Raw genomic sequence first — 25391 nt, 5'->3', positions numbered from 1 at the left:
TTTGTTGCTTTCGCGGGGTGGGGGGTGGGGGTGGGGGTGGGGGTGGGGGGTGGTGTGGAGCTTCCCAGGTATCTCAGTGGTAAAGAATCCACCTGCCATGCAGGAGACTAGGGTTCAATTCCTGGGTTGGGAAGATCCCCTGGAGAAGAGAACCTCTATCCACTCCAGTATTCCAGCCTGGAGAATTCCATTGACTGTCTAGTCAGACACGACTGAATGACTTTCATTTGTTGCTTTTTATATAATAATGGCTGACATCAGTATTTACTAAACACCATACACCTCACATGGATTCTCTCATTTAATGCACATGAAGTAGATATCCTGTGAAGTAGATATTACTATCATTTTACAAATCAGGAAGTTGAGAGGCTCGGAGAGCTTAAATAATTTATTCAAGATCACACAGCTAGTAAGAGGCAGTCAGGCTAAACTCATTTCTAATCCAGAGTTTAACCCTTGTATGACACTACTTTCAGAGGATGGTTTGCTTCTGTAGCCTTTTCTCTAGAGTTTATGCAGCGGTCTGAGAACGTCAGGCCCTGCCAAACGCGTTCTGTGCCTGTTTGTTTTAGCGAAAGTCCTCAAAGTCCAGGTAACCATGACCCGGATTTAACCAATAGATGCCAAGCCAGAGGGCAGCAATCTGGAGCAAACGCCTGCCTAGCTCGCTTCCTCTAGAGCTCCTAATCTCAGCATTCAAACTGGGCGTGCCTATTAATCCTTCCACCTGCTACACTCCACATGGCTCCACCCTGATTTCTGGCAGGATGAAGGCTCACCCCAAGAGGAAAACAGAGAGGCTGTGCCCCCTTGTGGAATCCAGTTCTCCTATTTCTTAGAGGGCGAAACTGGTACTCAGAAGGGCGAATCAAACTCAAGGACGCAGAACGAGTTAGTCCCAGCTCTCAGTCACTGGATTTATCTCTCTCAGCATTCTAATTTGCTTCAGCCCCAAAGCAGATAAACACAAATCAGTTCTTCACAAAGAAATCTTGAGTTGAGGTCTGAGACCTCACAAAAGCATTGACAAAGTCCCAGAAAACGTTGGCGGATCCGGGAGACGCCTTCCGGGCCTGGGCACCGTCCTCTCCACTTCAGCTCCACCCCTCCGCCCGCAGCCCAGCTACGTCCCGCACTCCTTTCTCACTCAGGTTCCAGCCCCCGCCCCCGGAGACCGCAGCCAATCGGAGAGCCTCGCCCCGCCGGCAGTGACGTCCCCCGCCCCGCAGCCGCGGGATTCAAACTCCCGGAAGCAGCTCCCGCGCCAAAGGGTGTGACTGGGCCGACTCGAGCGCTGCGCTTCGCCTCAGGTGCTGGCTGGCTGCGGGCAGGCGACCGCGGAGGGTGGCGGAGGCGGCCTGGACCCGCAGCCTTGAGGCCGGGCGTGACCGCGGGGGAGGCGGGATCAGTGGGAGATCGCGTTGGCTGGGATTCAATCTCTGCCTACCTTGGAGCCAGTCGCCGTTCCCTGGCGCTCACTTTGTGCCTGTCCCGGGGAGGCCGTCGCCGATTGGATCCCCGCTTTCAGCTCTGCCGTGAGTGTTATCATCCTCTTTTAGACAAGCGCAGGGAGTTCTAGTGACTTGGCCAAGTCCTTTCCTTAGTACAGCATTTTGCGGATTAGCAAGCACTTTAATGTCTATTCTACAAACTTCACCTCAGAAGTGAGAAGAAAGGTGCCTGTTGTTGCAGTTTTCTTTGCCTCTCTTCGCACTGGAGGTCTTATGTGAAGGTTTTTGTAGATTTGCCTCCACTTGTAGAAGACGTGGCCTGTAATAGATGCTTTGTGCCCTCTACTAGGTATCTTAATCTTTCACCTTAGAATGGACAGAAATCCAGGGCTAACCTTTTCTGGTGGCTTAGTGGTAAAGAATTCGCCTACCAATGCAGGAGAAGAGGTTCGATCCCTGGGATGGGAAGATCCCCTGGAGAAGGAAATGGCAACCCACTCCAGTATTCTTGCTTGGGAAATCCCATGCACAGAGGAGCTTGGGTAGGCAGTCCATGGGGTCAGAAAAGAGTAAGTCATGACTTAGCAACAAAGCTTCTCCTTACTTCTTGTTCTTAATTCCTGCCATTCCTGAATTCTTTGAATATTGGGTCTCTTTTTCCTATAAATGCCTCATACTGAATTCTTCTAACTTCTGCCCACTGTGCTCTCTGAACATTACAGTTAAGATAGAACTGAACTAGGCCTATCTTCTCAAACAGAGGACACACCATTATGTCAGGTAATGATGTTTCAATGTCCATTTATTCAGAATTATATTATTTGTCATTGGCTTTTTATTCTGGAGTAAAATTTGTCTTTGTAATCTAACTTTCAGGTTTCATTTAACGGCTTAATCATTGGTTATCCCTCTATTTTTTTTTTTAAATGAAACATTTCTATTGAAGTATGACACACATGAGAATCCTACACAAACACAGACATACAGGTTGACATATTGAATACCTCCGTGCATCTACCACCCAGATTTAAAATATATATATTGTTGTTAGCAAGCTAGAAGCCATACCCCACTGTATCACTTTTATTTATATAGAACGGTTCTTCTGTTTAATAAATAGGTTATTAGATCTTTTCAAACCTGAGATTTGACCTTGTAAACTCAGATTTCTTTTTACAGGCACTTTCAGAGATGTCTTCCAGAAATCCCAAAGATTTAATTAAAAGTAAATGGGGACCAAAGCCTAGTAACTCCAAATCAGAAACTGCATTAGAAAAATTTAGGGGAGAAATAACAGCTTTAAAAACATCGGTAGATGAAATCACAAGTGGAAAAGGAAAGCTGATTGATAAAGACAGACACAAACTTTTGGAGGTAAGACCTTTTAAACTGTAGTAAGCTTTACTATGGGAGATGAGAAAGTATATGATATAATCTAGTTTTTATGTTCACTAAATGTAAACAACAAATCTAATCATGTCACCTTTGGGGTTTAGATTTTAGCATGAAGGTTTAAAAACCCATTTAATCATGTATTTTGGCTACTTTACAAGTAATATTTGTTTTCAGATTTTTTTTTAAGGTAAAATCATTACAGATATCAGCATTTTGTGTTTTGTTAAACTATATTTCCCTAATTTACAGTTTGTTATGACATAGTCTGAAAAGGAGTTAGGAATATTAGAACTGGAAGGATTTAAAATTTAATCAGTTCAATTTATTTTGCAAGAGTACTTTTATTTTTCATAGTTAGAAAACAAATTATCCGTGCTAAATAATACCATTGGATTTCTTTAAATTTTACTTTATAAGGCACATCATAAAACCAAATGATTTATTATTTGTTTAAACACATATTGAGGTGAATTCTTATTCAAGCATGGAGAAATGATCTATCACCAATTCTTAGACATAAAGATTATTTTGTAATCTGGTGAAAGAATCTAGTAGCTTTCCTGAGAGCTCTCTTTCCAGTTCATTTTATTTCTGACAAGCAAGGGCTGTCAAAATCCCTTTATAATCAATTGAAATTAAACTTCCTATAACTTCTACCAGTTTGTTCTAGTTATGTCCATTAAAGCTACATAGAACAAGTCTTTTTTTTTTTTTTTAATCCAATTGACAGCTTTTCAGGTGTCCAAGTCTTCCCAGATGGCGCCAGTGGTAAAGAACCCACCTGCCAAAGCAGGAGATTTAAGAGATGGGGTTTTGATCCCTGGGTTGGGAAGATCCCCTGGAGAAGGGCATGTAAAGATATTCCAATATTCTTGCCTGGAGAATCCCATGGACAAAGGAGCCAGACAGGCTACAGTCCATAGGGTTGGACACGACTGAAGTGACAGCATGCATGCATGCAGATATACAAGGAAATCTTGCTTCCTCTTACTTATCTATAAGCCAGCCCCATATTCTTCAGCTTTACTGGCTTTTTCTCATCCTGGTCACTTTCCTGAACACTTTTCTGGTATTCATGTCCCTCTTGAATTAATGCTTCTGGATTGCACACAGTCACAAACACAGATTCAAACAGTAGTATTATTTCCTCTAATCTGGATGCTGTACTCTATTGAAATCTTAGAATTGTATTGGCCTCTTTGGTACTGTGTCATAATACTGTCTTGTCTTAAGCTAGTAGGCAACTACAAATCCCCTCATCATTTTCACACAAGCATCCAATTCTGTGTCCCCATTTCTATTTGAATAACTGTTAAGCTTTTTTCCCTTTGTCAGCATGTAAAGCCATTTTACTTACTTTTTCTATCATCTCTATATTAGTGCTTTCTCCCTTTTGCCAGCAAGTTTAACTAACATGCCTTCTTTAACTTTCCAATCCTTGAAAATGTTGAACATTCTCTTGAAGATCACCTTCTAGATTTGATACCAAATCATTTATTAACAAAAAGCAAGTTTATGAATGTACTTTTATCCAGCTATAGCATTCTGTGATATCTGAATTCTGTTGCTTCAAGTTCATCAGTGAGCATGTATTTCTTTGTGTGACTCAACTTTTAGCCATTAAGATGACTAGAATTGGCATGATGGGGGAATGATTAGCAGATAATCAGGTGAGAGCCAGCTCTTCTTTAGCTTTCTAGATGGTCTCTCCTTTCTGTGTCCATGTCCCGTTTATTTTATATATATCTTAACCACAGCACTTATCATACTGCATTAATGTATTGGTCTAATTCTCTATGAGCTCTCTGAGCATTTTTCTGGTCTTGGTATCTGGTATAATGCTGACTTGATACATAATAAATACATCCTATACGCTTGTTATAATGTACTGTTTATTTTTGTGTTTGACCTGGCCTTGTTCTAAGATTCTTCTTAGTTTATATCTAGAAAATTCGAGTCCTTGAAGCTGAGAGAGAGAAGAATGTTTATCGCCTCACAGAGAAGGACAAAGAAATACAGCGACTCAGAGACCAGCTGAAAGCCAAGCACAGCAGTACTGCATTGCTTGAACAGCTCGAAGAGAAAACCAAGGAAGTTGAAAGAAGAGAACAGCTGTTGAAATCCTTGTCTGAAGAGACAGATGTGTTGAAGAAACAGTTGTCTGCTACAACTGCAAGGCTTGCTGAACTTGAAGGCAAAGCCAATACACTTCATTTATCGCAGGTACTAATTTCTTTAAAACCTGATTTTTTTTTAAATCTTTTCTAATACAGTTTGTAATTCTTATGAAGAATGGGTTTGTTAAAACATGCTTGTCAAATGGTGAAACAGTATAGTATACTAACAGGTTTACTTTTTTTTTTTCCCATAGTCCTGTTCTTCTCTATAAGCAAAAATAGGTAATATGGCTGCCTCCACTGACCATACCATTGTTTTGCCCAAGGGAATATTCAGAATACAGATTCTGCTGTGTGTCTACAATAGCCAGGAAGATTTTATTGAATTCTTTTTTTCTGTAGTTTGTATTGTGAGAAGAATGGCTTCATTTTTTGGTTATTCTTCATATTTGAGGTACCCAATTAAAACAGCAAGTGTGCTTTTCTCCCGTCTTGTGTCTTAGAGTCACTAGTGTAGTAGAAAGAGCATGGATTTATGGGTAGGCAGCTCCGAGTTCAGATTCCACTTTCGAGCTGTGTGAGTCTAAACAAATTCCTTAACCTCTCTAGCCTTAGAAACAATGCTAGAATTCACCAGACCCCTCTCCTAAATCTCAGTTTGCACATCAATAAAATGAGGATAAGAGTACTGGAGATTGAATGTTACAATATATGTGAATAACCTAGCAGGGTGCCTGGCATGTGAAGTGAAAGTCGCTCAGTTGTGTCTGACTCTTTGTGATTGCATGGACTGTAGCCCACCAGGCTCCTCCATCCATGGGATTCTCCAGGCAAGAATACTGGAATGGGTTGCCATTTCCTTCTCCAGGGGATCTTCCCAACCCAGGGATCGAACCTGAGTCATTGCAGGCAGACTCTTTACCATCTGAGCCACCATAGTGCTAAATAAATAGTTTCTTGCTGATCAGACCTTTGATTCTCTTGAAAATTTGGACATATGAATCATACTAATACTACAGCTATTAACACTACCTACAGAAGAAAGGACACTTCTCTGGTAGCTTAGATGGTAAAGAATCTGCCTACATTGCAGGATACCTGGGTTTGATTTCTGAATCAGGAAGATCCCCTGGAGATGGGAATGGCAACCCACTCCAGTATTCTTATCTGGAAAATCTCATGGACAGAGGAGCCTGGTGGGCTACAGTCCATGGGGTTGCAAAAAGTTGGACACCACTGAGTGACCAAAACTTACTTACAGAAGAAAATCTATTGCTTTCAAATAAATGCTTCAGTGATGTTAAGGGTCTTTGTACTTTATCTCCCCTTTAGAGTGGGGCTTCCTACTCTAAGAGAATTTGCCTGACAATGCAAAAGATGTGGGCTTGAGCCTTGTGTCGGAAGATCCCCTAGAGGAAGAACCGGCAACCTACTTCACTATTGCCTGGAAAATCCCATGGACTGAGGAGCCTGGCAGGCTACAGTCCATATGGTTGCAAAGAGTTGGACACGACTGAGCGACTTCATTTTCACTTTTACTTAAAGCTCAAGAATTAGTTTCTCTACTTTTGAAGATGGAAATATAAATCTTGGTAGAAATGATGATTTTAAAAATGTATTCATATAATCACTATGGGATACTCACTGTTAATTTCTGTACTAGTCAGCATATCTAATCACCTGACAACTGACCTCCAAATCTCAGAGTCTTATACAACAAGTGATTATTTTTCTGCTCATGTCACAGCTTATTTTAAGTTGGAGTGGAGGAGGCTTTGCTCAACAGAATCATTCAGAGATCCAGGTTCCTTCCTTCTAGTGGCTCCCTCATCTCTCAGAGTGCAGTCCTCCACCAGATCCTTTATACACAGCTGTGGGCTAGAGAGCATGTGAAGAACTGGGGTAGCCTGTGGGGTCTAGGCTTCGGATTGGCATATCTCATTTCTGCTTACATTCCACTGGACAGAATTCAGTCTCATGACCTCACTAACTACAGGGAAGGCTGGGAGATGTGGTTTGCAGTGTGCCCAGGGTAAAAGGAAAGAAATGTGATGAACTATCTCTATCATGGTTTCCACCTGAAGGACTAAATTGAGAGGGGGAAAAGAGCACCTCTAGAGAAGAAAATATATATTTTGAGCTTTCTTGCCATCCTTCACACAAGTCTCTTTCCTCAGAGCTGTTAAAAGACTGAAATGCAGCTTTTTATGAGCTTTGTTGGTTAGCTTTGGTACCTTACCACCTAGAAAATGAAAGTGTTGTCAACTCAGTCGTGTTCGACTCTTTGTGACCCCATGGACTGTAGCCTGCCAGGCTCCTCCATCCAGGGAATTCTCCAGGCAAGAATACTGGGGTCTTCCCAACTCAAGAGCTCAAACCTGGATCTCCTTCAGGTGGATTCTTGACCATCTGAGCCACCGACTTACCATCTACTTCCCCTCTTTTATTCCCTCTGGAAAAATGAAGAAAAAAGAGGAGACATTATATTTTGAGTTCTATATGAATGAATACTAATTAATACTATTGCTAATGTTGAATATAAATAAATTCTAGAAAACAAAATTTATCTTTTATTTGACAATTTAATATTTTCGGGATTTCATTTAAATAGGCCAATTGCTTGGTTTGGTTTCCTGGTGAAAATCAGAGGGCTGTTCATATCCACTGAGGGCTAGTCTGGTGATTCTGGGGTCCAGATGACATCAGATATCAAATTAGATATGAAATCTCAGGGTGTCCAATCTGCTTAGGAGGCCTCCAGGACATCTTAATTCCGCACTGCTACTCATCACCTGGCATGTACCAGTTCTGGATTTTGGGATGTATGTGAAATATACTGTCTTATTATGAAGGTAAGTATAATGAGCAAACTTATGTTCTTAAATTATGTTAACTAATATTGATTTACTTACAGACTGTGGCTACAAGTTGCTTCAATTCATCAATGAGTAATATTCATGAAATGGAAGTACAGCTGAAAGATGTAAGTTTGTTTTTATTTTATTAAGTTATGGCTAAAGAGGACTCATTCCTTTATTATTAAATTTCATGGAAATTGACAACAGTAATGCTGTAGCTTGAAAAATTCTTTTGAGGAGATGAAGAAATGAATGGTTTGAGATCATCTCTCTGGGTTACCACGTTTAAGTCTCTTTCGAGGCATACAAGAGGGCCAGTTCCTGTAAGTATGGCTAGGAAAGCCTTGGAAATCTTTAGGCTATAAATCATCCATTTCTACCAAATAACTCAACAATATCCCGTTTTCACTTAAATCTAATTTGCTCAATAATTTTATTATAGTGATGTAATTTAATATGTATTATTTTTTTCTTTTTGTTTACCCATGCTAGATGTCCTCTTTAGTTTGAAATTATTCCTTTAGAAACAGGATTTCCTTTCCTAGTTTGAAAAAGAAATACATTCTTTGTGTATTCAATATTTCTTTTTCCTAGAATTGGATATGAAGTTAGCTATATTATTCCAAACTTATATCTTAAATGGATTGGTGGGTTGCATTGAAAATTAAATAAATTGGGGACATAGGACTAGTAGTCACAGTGTATTTTTTCAAATTTTAAGGTTAGATATGCAAAGTATGAAATTCTTGATTTAATCATTGGGTCAATAGGTAGATATTGTGATTCCAGAAATATTCCTGGCATGTCTACCCTGATCTAAGTATGCTCTTAAGAGTCCTGTTTTATCTCACATACCGGGCATACCTTGAGGCCTATTTGATTTTCAAGAAAAGAATTTAAATCGTTAGTGTCTGTATAACTGGGTTCTAGAGTACCCTTTTCAAAGTAATTTATCTAGAGGTAGCTAAAATAAAGAAGAAACACAATTCTTAAAGAACTATCAAAATAAGTTTTTTGTATGTCATGTATTATCCCCAGCATTTAGACAACTGGAAAGAATGACTAGATGGAATCTGGTGAAGTTTCTTGAATCTTATAGTGTCTCTTTTAGCAAAGTGCCTGAAAATAGATGCTGTTTTCTTAAACCCATGTGTAATTTTTAGGCTTCTCAGTGCTAACTCAGAGAAGGCTATGGCACCCCACTCCAGTACTCTTGCCTGGAAAATCCCATGGACGGAGGAGCCTAGTGGGCTGCAGTCCATGGTGTCGCGAAGAGTCAGACACGACTGAGCGACTTCACTTTCATGCATTGGAGAAGGAAATGGCAACCCACTCCAGTGTTCTTGCCTGGAGAGTCCCAGGGACGGGGGAGCCTGGTGGGCTGCCATCTATGGAGTCGCACAGAGTCAGACATGACTGAAGCGACTTAGCAGCAGCAGCAGCAGCAGTGCTAACTACTCCAAATATCAACTAAAGTTATTTTTATGTAATGATGATTAGTCTGGGGTAGAACCTGAGAGTCTCCATTTCCAATAAGCTTCAGGTGCTGCTGCTACTGTTGGTGGTCTGAGGACTGCTCTGTGAGAACCATTAACTTACATTTGAGGAGCGAGAGGTGGCCAAGCTCTGGTTATCCCTTTGGGATCTCAGCAGATCTTTCGGACCAGGGGGAGAATTATAGTTGGAAGACTGAGGAGCAGGGAAAGAGAAATCTCACTCCTCAGAGTCTACACCGTCACTTTATTTGGCTTTGGAGGACTCAGCCATTCTAATCCTATACCCTCTGCAGAGCTCCCACAAAACTTCCTGTAGAAGTTTGCCCACCTGTTTAAGAATCAGTGTTTGTTAGGCTAAAATAAGTCCTAAAAATCTACTTTGCTTCTCTTAGGGTCAAGCTGTATCATTCCTCAGCTATCATTTAGATCTGGCTCATATTTTGAAATAATTACATGGAGTTAATGCTGTAATTGCATTCCTGATAGCTCAGTTGGTAAAGAATCCACCTGTAATGCAGGACACCCTGGTTCGATTCCTGGGTTGGAAAGATCCCCTGGAGAAGGGATAGGCTACCTACTCCAGTGTTCTTGGGCTTCCCTTGTGGCTCAGCTGGTAAAGAATCTGCCTGCAGTGCGGGAGACCTGAGTTCGATCCCTGGGTTGGGAAGATCCCCTGGATAAGGGAAAGGCTACCCACTCCTGTATTCTGGCCTGGAGAATTCTCACAGACAGTCCATGGGGTCACAAAGAGTCAGACACAACTGAGTGACTTTCACTTTCAATGCTGTAATCATTATCCAGTTGGTCAGTAACTTTAAAATCAAATAACTGAATGTTGGTTTTAATAGGCATTTCTTGCTCTTGATTTAAAAAATCTGATTTTTAGGGAATTCCCTGGTGATCCAGTGGTTAGGACTCTAGGGTTCCACTGCAGGGGGGTATGGTTTTGATCCACTGTTGGGGAACTATGATCTGTAAAGACACATGGTGCAGCCAAAAAAAAAAAAAAAAAACTGACTTTTAAACAGAATTACTGAAGATAAATAATAATTATTTTTAATTTGGAAAAAAATCGAGTTTACAGAAAAGTTATAAGAATGGAAAATAGTACACAGAAGTCCACATACTCTTTACCAAAATTGAACTCATTAGCATTTTATCCCATTTTATACTTTTTCTTTCAGTCCCCAGCCCTATCCACACACATACACATACACACACGGACATAATATTTTTTCTGAACCATGAAATAGTTGCATATATATATATAGCCTTTTCAGCCTGTATATTCCAATGTATATTCCTAAGAATGAAGATACTCTTACATGACCACCATACAGATACCACCTTTAATAAATTTAACATGGACATAATACTTCTAATCTACCATCCGTGTTCTAGTTTTATCAATTGATGCATATTTTTTCTTCTTTCAATATAGGCTAACATTTCAATCTCTTAGAGTTTTTGCCCAAGGAAATATTTAATGGATCCCTGCCAAAGCAGGAAGAAGAGCTTTCATGGCATTCCCCACAGCTTCACTTTACCTACTTCTGTATTTTTATTGATAACTTGGGTGAACATGATAAATGCATGTCTAACAAATGTGTAGAGACACAAAGCTGGAAGAGATAACTAATGTAAGGAAGACTCTAAAGATGCAAAACTCATAATGTCAACATCCACTGACAGCTATCAAATCTACTTTTTGTTGCTTCTATAAAGAAATGAAAGTAGATACAGAGTCCTTGAGATCAGGAGTAAAGAAATGTTTATTACTTTATTGAAGTAACATCGCCATCATGTGGTCCTTTAGAATAATGCCTCATCCTCACTTTGGCAGCACATTTACTAGAATCAGGCTTCCCTGATGGATCAGATGGTAAAGAATCTGCAGTGTGGGAGACCTGGTTCTATCCCTAGGTCAGGAAGATCCCCTGGAGAAGGGAATGGCAACCCACTCCAGTATTCTTGTCTGGAGAATTCCATGGACAGAGGAGCCTGTCAGGCTACATACAGTCCCTGGGGTCGCAGAGTTGGGCACGGCTGAGCAACTAGTGCGCGCACGCGCGCACACACACACACACACACACACACACACACGTATGTTTTACTTCAGTTGAGTTACACTAAGCAGCTTTTTTGTTAAGAACTTTGTATTTGTGCCATCTCTTTTCTGGCAGCCCTAAAGGATAAAAACTCATACCTCCTGGCTGCCACACTTTAATCATTGATAATAATTAATTCCCCCAGGTCAAGGATTAATTATGACACAAAGGATGCATATTATGCACTTGTAAGACTACAGAAATAGTTAGGATAGTTCTATGACAAGATGTTTTGATTACATTTTCATGCATTACTTAATGAGTAATAGATTTTTGAAAGTGTTTTATTCTTTTTGAATCACTAAATGTATTGTTCTACTGTGTGTAAGGAACTGCTAGATTCCTTCTTGTTCTCTCCTCCCTTCTGTGAACACTCTCAAACTCCGGTCTAGGTCTACACGGCTTTCTGGTTCTTGCAGGCATTTTCTCCACCCATGTTGTCAACATCATTCACAAACATTTATCAGGCAGCTTCTAGGTACAGAAACACAAATAAGGAACTGTGAAATAAAATATCTAAACAAGCCTGTGCCCAGCTGTCCAGAGGGCTCAGGGTATAGTTAAGATAAGAAGTATCATCAGGAAGTAATCAAGAGTTCATGAGTATAAGATGCCAAGTAGACTGAATGCACACAAAAATCACTAGTTGCTTTCAAAGGAGGGGAAGCTTGATAAGGAGAGTTATGGTGAGGAGCCTTGAGAGATAAGCCTGGACTCACTGGAACGTGATGTAATGTGGAATTTAAGTGGGCAGATGACATAGGAAGGGACTGCATGAAGGGAAGAGGCACAGAGGGTGTGCATTATTGTGTAGACAACAAGGAAGCAGTGAAGGAAAGGAAAGGCCAGGCTGTGCTTTGAAGAGATGGGAAGTGGCAGATTGTGGACAATTTTAATGTCAGCCTAAGGGAACCTAGCTTCAGTTTCAGCAAGTGTTGTCCTGAAGCTTTAAAATATTCTGTTATTAATATAATTAAAATAACTTAGCACTTCGGGGGATAGACGAAGAGGTTGAACTGAACTTACTAGCTATAGCTATTTTGCCTCAAAATATTAAGCGATCATTATATTAATTGACCTAAAGCTATTGGTCATGGCCTGTGTCTCCTCTCACTGTTCTTGATGAGGAAATCAGCCTCCAAGTGAGGATTTATAAATCCCCAAATTACCAAGATCCAACAGTGAGCCACTGCTCAAGCAGGTATTTCTGTGGGGGTAGATAAGTCTTGGGCTTCCCTGGTGGCTTAGATGGTAAAGAATTCACCTGCAATGTGGGAGACCTGGGTTTGATCTCTGGGTTGGGAAGATCCCCTGGAGAAGGGAACAGCTACCCACTCCAGTATTCTTGCCTGGAGAATTCCATGGATAGAGCAGCCTGGCAGGCTACAGTCCATGGGGTCACAAGTAGTCAGACATGACCGAGTAACTTTCATGTGAGTCTTGGCTTCTCTGGGGCTTCAGATGGTAAACAGTCTGCCTGCAGTATGGAAAAACTGGGTTCAATCCCTGGGTCAGGAAGATCCCTTGGAGAAGGAAATGGCAACCCACTCCAGTATTCTTGCCTGGAGAATCCCGTGGACGGAGGAGCCTGGTGGCTACAGTCCATGGGGTCGCAGAGTCAGACATGACAGAGTGACTCACACTTTCGTGTTAGGCAAGTCTTAGCACAAGTGGCACGGGCAGAGGGCTCATTACCAATGAGCTTGGCCATTGGCAAAGGGGTTTTAGTATCACTGTGTGTACCTCCTTCTGGGGCCCTTAACATTTTACGCCTGTGACATTAGATTTAGCTGTGCATGTTCTCTTTACACAAGTAGTAATTGAGACTTATTTCCTCAGCCTCCCAGAAACATAGAAAAAAAAGAGGCAGCCCCTGATAGGTCAGTTGGTAAAGAATCCGCCTGCAATGCAGGAGACCCCTGTTTGATTGCTGGGTCGGGAAGATCCCCTGGAGAAGGGAAAGGCTACCCACTCCAGTATTCTGGCCTGGAGAATTCCATGGACTATATATAGACCCTGGGGTCTCAAAGAGTCAGACATGACTGAGCAGCTTTCACTTTCCATGCTCTTGGATGGAAGACTTCGATTGGAAAGGAGAGAAGAGTTGTAATATCTCATTTTGGTGCTAAAGTATAAGCATTTCAAGACTTCGTTTTCCTTCTGCTACTGACAGGCGAATCTTCTTTGCTAGCTTTCAACTTGAATTTCTGTCCTGCTGCTACTGGCAAAACAGGGGGTATGGATGAGGGGGAGGTGTTTATGCAGTTGTGTACAGCCCTGGCAGGCTTTGCCTTTGACTGAATTTCCAAGGATCCAGTGGTTAAGACCAGTGAGAGTTAGAGTCAGAGTATATATGAATTTGTCCCAGTTAACAATCAAAATATCACCAATACAATATTGTAAAGTTAAAAAATAAAATTAAAAAAAAAACAATCAAAATATCAGTAGAATTTTTCACTAAAAAATTTCATAAATCTGGGCTTCCCTGGTAGCCCAGGGGTTAAGAATCCACCTTGCAATGCAAGGGGCATGGGTTTGATCCCTGGTCCGGGAAGATACCACATGCTGCGGGGTGTCTAAGCCTGTGAGCCTCAACTACTAATGCCTGAGAGCATAGAGCCCATGCTCTGCAACAAAAGATGCCACTGCAGTGAGAAGCCCACACGCCACAACTAGAGAGAAGCCCCCACTCTCTGCAAGTAGAGAAAGCCCATGCACCACAACGAGGACCCAGTGCAGCCAAAAATAAATAAATAAAATGCATACTAAAGCCTTTCATAAACCTATACACCCCTGTCCATATATGCTACCTTGATTTATCCACTAAAGGTAATGTAGCTTCTTATGTGAATATTTGCTAATATCTTGCCACAGATCAGGTGGAATGAGCCACAGAAAATGTAGATGAGATTTTTTAAAATTTTCCAACTTATGCTAGGTGGCTGGTAAAGTATAGCGAGGTTTTTGTAGGAAAGATGTAACTGAAATGAAAAGTGAACATGAGCAGTAATGGTAAACCACTTTCTCTGTTACCAGCTAACTTAAATAGACACTGCTTATTTTATTAATATTGTCCATCATTCAAATAATTTCTTGACTATACATTGTATGCAAAAGCTGGGAGTCCTTTCGGAAGAACACGGTCTGCCACTTCAAGGAACTTAATATAAAAAAATCTGCCTGCAATGCAGCAGACATAGGAGATAATGGATTCAATGCCTGGGTGAGGAAGATCCCCTGGAGTAGGAGATGGCAACCCACTCCAGTATTCTTGCCTGGAAAACTCCATGGACAGATAAGCCTGGCAGGCTGTAGTCCATGGGATTATGAAGAGTAGAACTCGACTGAATGACTAAGCATGCACAATCTATTTGAAAAAGCAAACACAGAAAAAAGCTAATGATGGTTGGTAAAATAAGTTTTTAAAATATGTAGGTATGTGTTTAAAACAACTGAGTTCCTGAACCCGTATACAAACTAGATGAAAGGTCCCATTTGGGGATTTTTGAGCTTTAAAAGATGAAAACCGGTGATAAAGAAAGAGGGTGATGTTTGAGTTTGATTCTCCGGGAGGCAAACACGAGATGGAGTAGTCAGCAGTGCAGTTTATTGGGGAGCCACATCTGTGAAAGGAAGAAGAAGGCCCAGGATTAAGGCGGGGTGGCGGGCGGGGGCGGCACTGCCAGAGCAGGATGCACGCCTGGCAGAGCCTCTGTCCACCCCTTGGAGAGCCCGCAGGCAGAGCCCTCAGGTGGGTGGAAATACCTCTGAAAGAGTACCTGAGCACTGCACCTCCACCTCTGCCACAAAGACATTCTGTTAACAGAGAATGATGTGGGCACCAACATGAGGCAAACTGTAGAGTCAGTGGACAGATGAACGTAACTCTGTGTGGACATGACTTGGCCATGTTCTTTGGAATTCTGAAGATGTGTGGCCTTGGAATGTGTCTTTGTGTGGAAAGCTTTACAGTGATGCCTGGAATCATTCTGTGATATGAGCCATCGAGTATTTATGTGCTGGAAAAGACTGCGTCCCGTGTGGTCTCTTATCCATCTGAAGGGTTTGGGTTTTGATTATTGATTTGCTTTCATTTGCACTGTGAGGCTCTGGAGAAAAATCAGCAGTGGCTTGTGTATGATCAGCAGCGAGAGGCCTACGTGAAAGCGCTTCTAGCGAAAATCTTTGAGTTGGAACAGAAACTGGAAACAGCCCCTCAGACACTCCCGCAGCAGACAAAAAAGACTGAATCAGAAGGTACTGGTGTAAAAATGTTCTTCTGGGTTGGCCTGCCTGACATTTTCCAAAAAGAGAGATGCATCAAATTTAGAATTCTTATAGATCTGTGTTATAAAGTAAAACAAGAGCAAGTCTGCTAGCCTTGAAGTAAGAAATCCCATTTTAGCCAACCTTCTGAATTCATCTCCCATTGTTTTCTGACACCAGAGGGCGAGAGGCACAGGGTAAAGGGATCTTGCAGCTCTGCAGGCACATTAGGTTTTTTCCACCTTGCAAATCCTTTCCCTCCTTCAAAGTCCTGCTCCAGCTTCATTTCCCCCGGTGCTAGCCTTGTCAGTGACTATCTTGTTATTCCGCTTCCCTTTAGCTGTTATTCATATCAACTCTAGGAGAAAGATTACATTTTTATACATGATCCTTCAATCATTTGAATCTCACCCTAGAACTGAGGTGAAGTTCTTATCAGTGATGCTGTTTGCCAAAGGTTTTGTAGCTTCTCTGACACTGATCTCCACTGAGTTTCACAAGAGCCTAAGAGCAGGGGCAGAAAGGATCATTATCCTCGTTTTACAAATAGACGCAGCAGTTCCGGGTGATGAGCCAAGCTCTGTGCAAGGCTCTCATTTAAGTGCTGACAGCCCCACTGGCACTGGAGCCTTGAATTATAGAAAGAGAAGGCTCATAATCTCAGAGCTTCACATCGGAATATTTAAAATGAAGCTAATGCTAAAACAGTATGAAAGGAATGTCTCTAGAGAATTCAAAACTGTTTATCCCTCAGGGGACAAAGTTACTGCTGTATTGCCTGTATAAATTTGCTACACATAAAAGTAGGTTTTTAATTATGGGTGAAGTCTAGCTTTTTCCTTTGGTAATATGATTTTTCTTTTCTGTCTCCCTCTCTTATTGTCTCTCTCTTTCTCTCTCTCTCTGTGTTTTATCAAAGTGGTATATGCATTAATGTCTCTATTTGTTGGTTTGTTTTCTTTAGACATTAATGACATTCCCCCCCACCCAGAATAATTCTATTACTGTTTCTGATTCTTCTATCTATTCATTTTGTAACTTCAAGTAGTATACCTGAACTTCTGTTTCTTGTTCTGTCAAACATCAACCATGATCCCTGTCTCTTGAGTCTTCATTTTTGAAGATGAGGAAAAAATGCAATCATGCTTACAGAGACATATTTACATTTATTTCTTCAGGAAAATTACCTATTTTGTAATTTGTAAAATTACCTATTTTGTGCCATGATGTGTTTGTCACAGGTTATCTTCAAGAAGAAAAGCAAAAATATTATAACCATCTCTTGGAAAATGCAAAAAAAGATCTTGAAGTGGAACGACAAACCATAACTCAGCTGAATTTTGAACTGAGTGAATTTCGAAGAAAATATGAAGAAACCCAAAAAGAAGTGCAAGATTTAAATCAACTGTTGTGTTCACAAAGAAAGGCAGATGTACAACATCTAGAAGATGACAGGCATAAAACAGAGAAAATACAGAGGCTCAAGGAAGAGAATGATCTTGCCAGGGAAAAACTTGAAGAAGAGAAGAAAAGATCTGAGGAGCTGTTATCTCGGGTGAGTCTAACCAGCACGGTTTTCCATGGTTCATAATCCAGAATTTTCATGGTACTTACTAAGTGTCAGGGGCTATTTTAACTACTCAGGAACCAGCATGGAACAGCACAAGTTCCTACCCCCTCACAGGAGTTCACGCTAAGAAGGGAGACAGACCATAAGCAAGTACCTAAATAAAACAGGGTAGTATGATCAAGAGAAACTGAGGCCAGCGAAGGCCTCACTGAGGAGATGGTATTTGGACAAAGCTGATGGCGAGACGGCACCAGCGAGGTGAGTGACTGGGAATTCCCTCCTGATGACGAGATCACAGACACAAAGGTTCTGAGTGAGGAGGAGGTAGGCATGTGTGGGAAGCTGAAAGGGGGGGTGAGGAGGAGGTAGGCATGTGTGAGAAGCCAAAAAAGGCGGGGTGAGGAGGAGGTGGGCATGTGTGAGAAGCTGAAAGGGGGGGGTGAGGAGGAGGTAGGCATGTGTGGGAAGCCAAAAAAGGCGGGGTGAGGAGGAGGTGGGCATGTGTGGGAAGCTGAAAGGGGGGGTGAGGAGGAGGTGGGCATGTGTGAGAAGCCAAAAAAGGGGGGGTGAGGAGGAGGTGGGCGTGTGTGAGAAGCTGAAAGGGCGGGTGAGGAGGAGGTGGGCATGTGTGGGAAGCTGAAAGAGGAGGGTCCAGGTTGATTCCTAGGCTGGCACTGTGAACTGTTCTCAAGTTAATTCACTATGTACCTCCCATGTTCTCACTATGCTCATAGCCAGATCTGGAATGTTTGTCTCAGTAATGTTGGCATTACCACATTAGATTTATTAGAATTCAGTACTATTTCAAGAGAAACTTATTAAATTTTTCCCGGCAGCATGAAATAATGGAAAACACATAATTTGGGGTCTATCCCAGGTCTCTCCTCAAGGATGTGTGGCCTGAGGAAAATCAGCTAACTTCTCTGACTGACAGGTTATTTGTGTGTCAAATTAATAATAATAAATCTTATAACCTCTTCTCACCTCATAGGACTTTTGTGAAGGTCAGCTGAGAGAAGGTGAAAGCGCTTTGTAAATTAAAGGGCTAAGTAAATGTTAGCTACTGCTACTCTTAGAATAGTGATTTCTAAAATCCTCCAAAATTTGAGTGAGAGGGAAAAAATGGTCTATAACATTTGCCTTCTCAGTCTTTACCATGCTCACTTCTGCCTAGAGGTGTGAGCAGTGATATTTACAAAAGATTAAGCAGAAATGATTGAAAATTTTGCTCCAACTCTGTGGCTGAGGAGGCCAAGCTCTGCTTTCTTATCCTACTCAGAAATATCAGTGGATGTTAGGACCTGCTTGTCCACTGCGACTTAGTGCTTTTTGTCTACAGTCTATGCCTCAGGGAACTCGGCCGGGGCGGTACTGCTCAGCTGCTTGCATAGATAGCTGTCCAACCACAGCTAGGATTCACCCAGAAGAGCAGGTGTTGCCCTGGTTAGAGATGTGACATTTGTGAGCCTTTCACACATCCTAGGTCAAGGTCAAGCTATAAAATGTTGACGTGACAGTGTTGGTTCTATTTACATCCTACAGGTCCAGTTTCTTTACACGTCTCTGATAAAGCAGCAGGAGGAACAAACAAGGGTAGCTCTGTTGGAACAACAGGTACTCATGAGGGTTCCTTCTACATTCAGTTTAACCTTTGAGAAATGGAATTTTTCCTCATGTTTACACTGTTGTATGAAGAACCATTTGTAAGTTCTAGAAAATGTTTTTTTAAAAACTTTAACAAAAATATTGAAAGTGATGACTTGTGCGAGCCGTATATTCCCATTACTACCTTTAGGCTAAACCGAATTCTCTAAGGTGACATGGCAATTTTCTTGACAGGTAGATGTTTGCCTTAGCAAAATTTCTTCTTCCCTAAATGGCTGGTAGTCTGACAGGATGTTCCTAATAGAACTACTTGATAACTTCAAGTAGAACTCAAAGAGAGACCAGTTACTCTCAGAGACCAGAGATTTTTAGTATATTTGAAACCAGGGAACAGCCATCTCCTTCCCTTCCCCACAAAAAGGAGGATGAGGAGGACAGATTCTAACCAGCAACTTCTTAAGCTGCTCCTCACTCACTTAGACCTCACACTTTGGCTTTGCTCCTTGGACAGAGCTTCTTCATGTATCAACATCTCCCTGTACTCAGAGGAGTTCTTGCTCTGATGGCACAACATGTTTTTTTCTTATGATACTAAAGAAACATCCAGTCAGGAAAACTAGACAGTATACAGTAGCTGTTATTGTCTTGTCTTGGGCACTTTTTTCCAGATGCAGGCATGTACTTTAGACTTTGAAAATGAAAAACTTGACCGTCAAAATATGCAACATCAATTGCATGTGATTCTTAAGGAGCTCCGCAAAGCAAGAAATCAAATAACACAGTTGGAATCCTTGGTGAGTCTGGAATGGTTAGACAAAAACTTATTTCATCTTTCTTTTTCTGCCATCTTTCTATTTATATGTCAAAGCAGTTACCAAAATAGAAGGATACAGTTTAAGAATAGCTGTTTCTTAAATTAGTCAAATCAAATCCCTTGCCTCATTTGAAGCATCTGCCCTTTGAGCATCAGTTCAAAGTACTAGACAGAGGGACATTACTGGCCTCTTGGTAATGATAACATTACCAGTGCCTGGGATCATCCCCACCCACTCTGGGCTCTGTGATTCTGGAGGCACTGAACAGAGCTTGGTCTGGGGGACAAAGGCAGCAAGGCAGGGCAGTTTTAGATTCTGAACTGAAATTGTGCTTTTCTCTTTAAACAAAAAAAAGAAAGAAAAAATTGCTGCTTTTAGGGATAATGGACTATTACTGTTAATACACTCTTGTAGGCATACTGAATTAAGCACGTTCTGTGGATTAACTTGAACACATAACCTTTTAAAACATTAACCTTTTTAATAACATTGCTTCTTTGAGGAAATGGTTTTGATTTACCTATTTTCATTTTACTAATAAGCTTTGAGGGACTTCCCGGATGGCTCAGTAGTAAAGAATCCACCTGCCAATGCAGGAGATCATTTGATTCCTGGGTGGGGAGGATCCCCTAGAGAAGGAAATGGCAACCCATTCTAGTATTCTTCCTTGGGAAATTCTATGGACAGAGGAGCCTGGTGGGCTACAGCCCATGGAGCTGTAAAAGAGTTGGACACAAATTAGAAGCTAAAGAACCACACAGTAAGCCCTGGACTAAACCTGTTAGGGTCTGTCCCATTAGCCCATATTTTGTATATGATCCTTGTATTGCAGAATATTTGCACAGGGTGAAATGTTACAAATAGAGTTCCTCAGTTTTCAAAAGAGAAAAAAGCAGTTTTTAAAATCATTTGCAATTTCTTTATGAATAAAAGACAGAAAATACATTTTTGGCTCTGTTTATGTCATTGATTTTATCATAATATTTAAAATTGAAATTTATAATTCATTCCTATTTATGACTATTTATCAAAGTACAGGAAGCCAAAGAGTATACAAATGAATCTATAATTTTCCTGTATTTTTCATCATTTTCCTACCATTCGTCTTTACAGTATGCTGTAAAATGTTCATTTTTAGTTACTGACTGTTCTAAATTTCTCAGGGAAAAAAACATGAAAATGAGACATCACAAATGAATTATACAGTATCTTAGTCATTCCTGTGTATAACCTGTTTGACCTGCTAAAATTTTTTGCCGCTCTTAATTCCATGCAGTTCTTTATTGCTGAAGTTGCCCGTCTTTAACCTAGCAATCTTTGTCAGCATTGCCCGTAGGCCCACCTTTACATGTGACTCTAAGCATTTTAATAAAACCTATGTAAATGCCTGATCCTAGTACTTCCTGGGTAATTTCAGTGATATATAACAACCTCATAAGGGCTTCCCAGGTGGTGCTAGTGGTAAAGAATCCGCCTGCCAATGCAGAAGACATGAGAGATGTGGGTTTGATCTCTGGGTAGGGAAGATCCTCTGTAGAAGGGCATGGCAACCCACTCCAGTATTCTTGGCCTGGAGAATCCCATGGACAGAGAATCCTGGTAGGCTACCATCCATAGGGTCACAAAGAGTCAGACACTACTGAAGCAACTTTGCATTCATGCGTAACCACCTCATAAGTTACCAGTGTAATACCAGTGACCGGAGAGATTCAGAAGAATATCTAGCTAGAGGGCTGAAGCAACTGGAGTATCTATGGAGCAGTTACAACTGCTGAATGGTAGGCCATCTATACAAACTGTGTTCATTTGACACTTATTTTTCAGAAGCAGATTCGTGAGTTTGCCTTCACAGAGCCATTAGTCACTTTCCAAAAGGAGACTGAAAACAGAGGAAAAGTCGCCTCACCAAAATGTCCCACTGCTGCGTTAAATGAAAGCCTGGTGGAATGTCCTAAGTGCAATATCCAATATCCAGCCACCGAACACCGAGATCTACTCGTCCACGTTGAATACTGTTCCAAGTAGCAATGTGATTATTCTTTGTTTTTGTGCCAAAAGATTCAATACTGTATCTTACGTTAGCTAATGGACATTTTGAATTGCTTATTTCACCTCACATCAGAAACTGCCTGTCTACCTTTAAGACTCTAGCATAGCAGTGAATCATTGTGTTTTGTTTTTGTTTTTGTTTTTTTGCCTGCTTTGCATTTCCGAGCATTGAATGCTGAGACCGCCAACATTTTGCACTGTTAAAGTACTTGATGAAGAAAAGATAGTTCAGGTTATTGCTTGTAGGTCAAATCTGTTACACCAACAAGCAAATATTTTATGTTTTTCAGATTTTTAAAAAATCAAAGGCAATTAACCAGGGATCTTTATTGTTATTATTTTTTAATCCAAGCACTTCATAAACCTACCATTCTGACTTTGATGTTCTTTGTGAAGAGATGGTGATACTTTTTTCTTTTCATTTATATTTCCTTTCTATGATAGAGCAGTTATTAGAAAAGTTGGGCGTTTTCTTCATCTTTATTGCTGCTTACTGTTGAAACTGTAGACCTAGCTGTGTTTGAAGCACAAAGTAGATTCTGTTTAAGGAATACTCCTTACTAGCCACACAGTGCTTTCTGTGATGTTAACTGGCTATACCTTTAACTTGAATTTCATCAGCACATGTTAGTTAGCTAAAATTGTTAAAATGAATTTTAACAAAACCACCGAGCCCTCTCTTTTGATATGCAAATGTTTTATTTATTTATTTTTGGCAGTCTTGAAAGCTGGGTGATGTAATGAGCAGATATTTGGTTATCTGAATATTTTTATACATGTGTGCATAAACCAAGATTTTTTTTTTAATTTCTTCAGGTTTTCTAAAATGCTTAACACTGGGCTACTATTGGTAATGTAAAGGAGAAAAGAATAAAGAGTTATTTAATAAATTTTGCTATGAGGAGAGTATATGTATATAGACTGGTATTAAGATTTCTGCCCTGAGAAGGGTGCCAGAGAGTTACAGATAAACATACAGTGTAAAATGATTTCCTTTAGGATTTGTTTGTTTGATCTTCTTGCAGTCCAAGGGATCCTAAAGTCTTCTTCAACACCACAGTTCGAAAACATCAATTCTTTGGTGCTCAGCCTTCTTTGAGGTCCAAATCAGGGTTTCTGGGGGGGGGGGGGGGGGTGGGAAGCATGGAATATGCCTTATCAACAAGTTCTCTAGATGCATTTTGGGGTAAAACTGAAGACAGAACTACTGAACTAGTCCAGCCTTAACTCCCTGATGAAACAGAGTCCCAGAGAGGGGCGTGACTTACCCAGTCACTTAGCAGGTTTGTAGGAACATGAGGGAGGCCCTGACTCCCAATGGGAGTGGTTGTTAGAGCCACTACCATTTTGGTTTGTATGAAATGATTCCTGAAAAATTACTCTTTCCAAGATCCCCAGTGCTCTGCCTTCTAAGGCAAATCCAGTATTTGTTGGTCTGGTTCTCTTTATTTTCCTTGTTGTTTGTGCTGTGCTCTCTGCTTTGAACCTAGTATTTTTTGGCTTTGGATGGTTGAGTGGGAAACATGAGTAAGACACTGAAGAGTACAATCTATTGCCGTGCTCTGCTGTGCTCAGTTGCTCAGTCGTGTCTGACTCTGCAACCCCATGGACTATAGCCCACAGGCTCCTCTGTCTATCCAGAGTCTCCAGGCAAGAATACTAAAGTGGATTGCCATGTCCTCCTCCAGGGGATCTTCCCAGCCCAGGGATTGAACCCAGGTCTCCTGCATTGCAGGTGGATTCTTTACCAGCTGAGCTACCAGGGAAACCCCCAATCTAGTGGTGACACCCAAGGTAAAAGGTAGGTTCACCAAAGGTAAAAGGTAGGTTCAAGTTACCCAGGATCTGAAGAGATAATGGAGAAAGGGGCAGGGAAGGCTGAGCCCTAGGGTGCATCCTGCAGTCCACAAGTAGACAGGAGCACTCAGATTCAGATTAAAGTTGTGTCAAACCAAGCAACCAGAGAAAGAAGGAGTGGCATGCAGCTGTAGGACAATGAATTAGCACCTGACAATAACCTTCAGTTTCTTGCTTGCCAGACACACTGTATTGATTTAACCCAAGGACCAACACATCTTCCACTACACAGTTTAACAAGTATTACAGATAAGTGTGTGTATGTGTTAGTCGCTCAGTCACGCCCGACTCTTTGCTACCCCTTGGACTGTAGCATGCCAGGCTCCTCTGTCCATGGAATTCTCCAGGCAAGAATACTGGAGTGGGTTGTCATTTCCTTCCAAGAGATCTTCCTGACTGAGGGATTGAACTCCAGTCTCCTGCATTGCAGGCAGATTCTTTAATATCTGAGCCGCGAGTGAAGCCCAAAAATTGCCCTAAGGTTGTTATTTAGTTGCTGAGTCATGTCCAACTCTTTGCAACCCCATGGACTATGTAGCCTGTGAAGTTCCTCTGTCCATGGGATTTCCCAGGTAAGAATACTGGGGTGGGTTCCCAATTCCTCCAGGGGATCCTCCCAACCCAGGGATCCAATCCGCGTCTCCTGCATTGGCAGGCAGATTCTTTACCACTGAGATACCAGGGAAGCCCTTGAAGGAGTCTCACCTCTTTTAGGGGATATACCAAGCACAGGTTTCCTCACTTGGTTCAGCAAATATTTAATGAATCTGCAACGGACAAGGTGTGGTGCCAGGCACTAGAGGTGGAGAGGGTACAGCAGGAACCACCTTAGAAGAGCCAAGGCAAGGTGGACATCAAGGCTGACCAGTGAATGACAGCACAAGTGAGGTCAGTGCCTTGTTAGAGGTCACCCCACGGGTGAAAGAGGAGAGGCTTTATGAAAGCGGTGATGACTAAGCTAGATTCAAGGAAACATAATATTCAAGTTTTAACAGTGTTTGTTCCTAGACTTATGTTGAGAGTGAATCATTCAACATTGCTTAAAGGAAAACATGGCCTGTGTTAGAGTGGTTACTTTGTGATGACAAAGGGCAGAGGTGTAGATCCAGATTGTGATAGGGTGAAAGATGTCACTTTGTATCTTATTAACTTGATGTTGAAAGGCATGTTGCAACAAAGATAGAGAAAGTAAACTGTTTTGAATGTTAAATATCAGAGGAGATAATGAAGAAGAGGAAAGAAAAAAGTTAGCTTTGCTGTGTGATTTACAGATTCTGTAGAATGGTAATTATGCCACCTTGTGTAGATTAGGAAGATGTGTATTTTCACTCAATCTTTATAAAGTGGAGATAGGTGGTGGTGGGGTGGAACTAGACTAGAGGGTTAGGAAAAAACCTCGAGGGCTTCCCTGGTGGCTCAGTGGTAAAGAATCCAACTGCCATGCAGGAGACACAGGTTCGATCCCACATGCTGTGTGGCAACTAAGCCCCTGTGCCACAGTTATTGAAGTCCGAGTGCCCTAGAGCCTGTGTCCTGAAACGAGAGAAGTCACTGCAAGGAGAAGCCTGCACACCACAACAAAGCCTCTCCTCTCTCACCCGTGGGGTGACCTCTAACAAGGCACTGACCTCACTTGTGCTGTCATTCACTGGTCAGCCTTGATGTCCACTCACTGCAACTGAAAAGCCCACGCATGAATGAAGACCCAGCACAGCCAAAAATAAACGTGAAAAAACCAACCTTTTGAGTTTGTTATTTCCAGTACAAACTTAACAGTCGCTCACATTTGCACGTAATACAG

The 25391-nt window shown here is 41.4% G+C and overlaps 1 protein-coding gene across 1 annotated transcript; it reads left to right on the top strand.

The window, feature by feature from the left end:
* Positions 1 to 1262: 1262 nt before the first annotated feature.
* Positions 1263 to 22642, top strand: CEP55 (centrosomal protein 55). The gene is made up of 9 exons (XM_027529067.1): positions 1263 to 1538; positions 2634 to 2828; positions 4797 to 5072; positions 7881 to 7949; positions 15535 to 15685; positions 16936 to 17249; positions 18807 to 18878; positions 19538 to 19663; positions 21509 to 22642. The coding sequence occupies exons 2-9, from the start codon at positions 2646 to 2648 to the stop codon at positions 21707 to 21709; spliced, it is 1392 nt and encodes a 463-aa protein (XP_027384868.1). The 5' UTR covers positions 1263 to 1538; positions 2634 to 2645; the 3' UTR covers positions 21710 to 22642.
* The last annotated feature ends 2749 nt before the right edge of the window (positions 22643 to 25391 follow it).

The sequence above is a fragment of the Bos indicus x Bos taurus genome, chromosome 26 (genome assembly GCF_003369695.1).
Source record: "Bos indicus x Bos taurus breed Angus x Brahman F1 hybrid chromosome 26, Bos_hybrid_MaternalHap_v2.0, whole genome shotgun sequence".
In the NCBI taxonomy this organism is placed as follows: Eukaryota; Metazoa; Chordata; class Mammalia; order Artiodactyla; family Bovidae; genus Bos; species Bos indicus x Bos taurus.
This window is presented reverse-complemented; position numbering and strand designations above follow the sequence as displayed.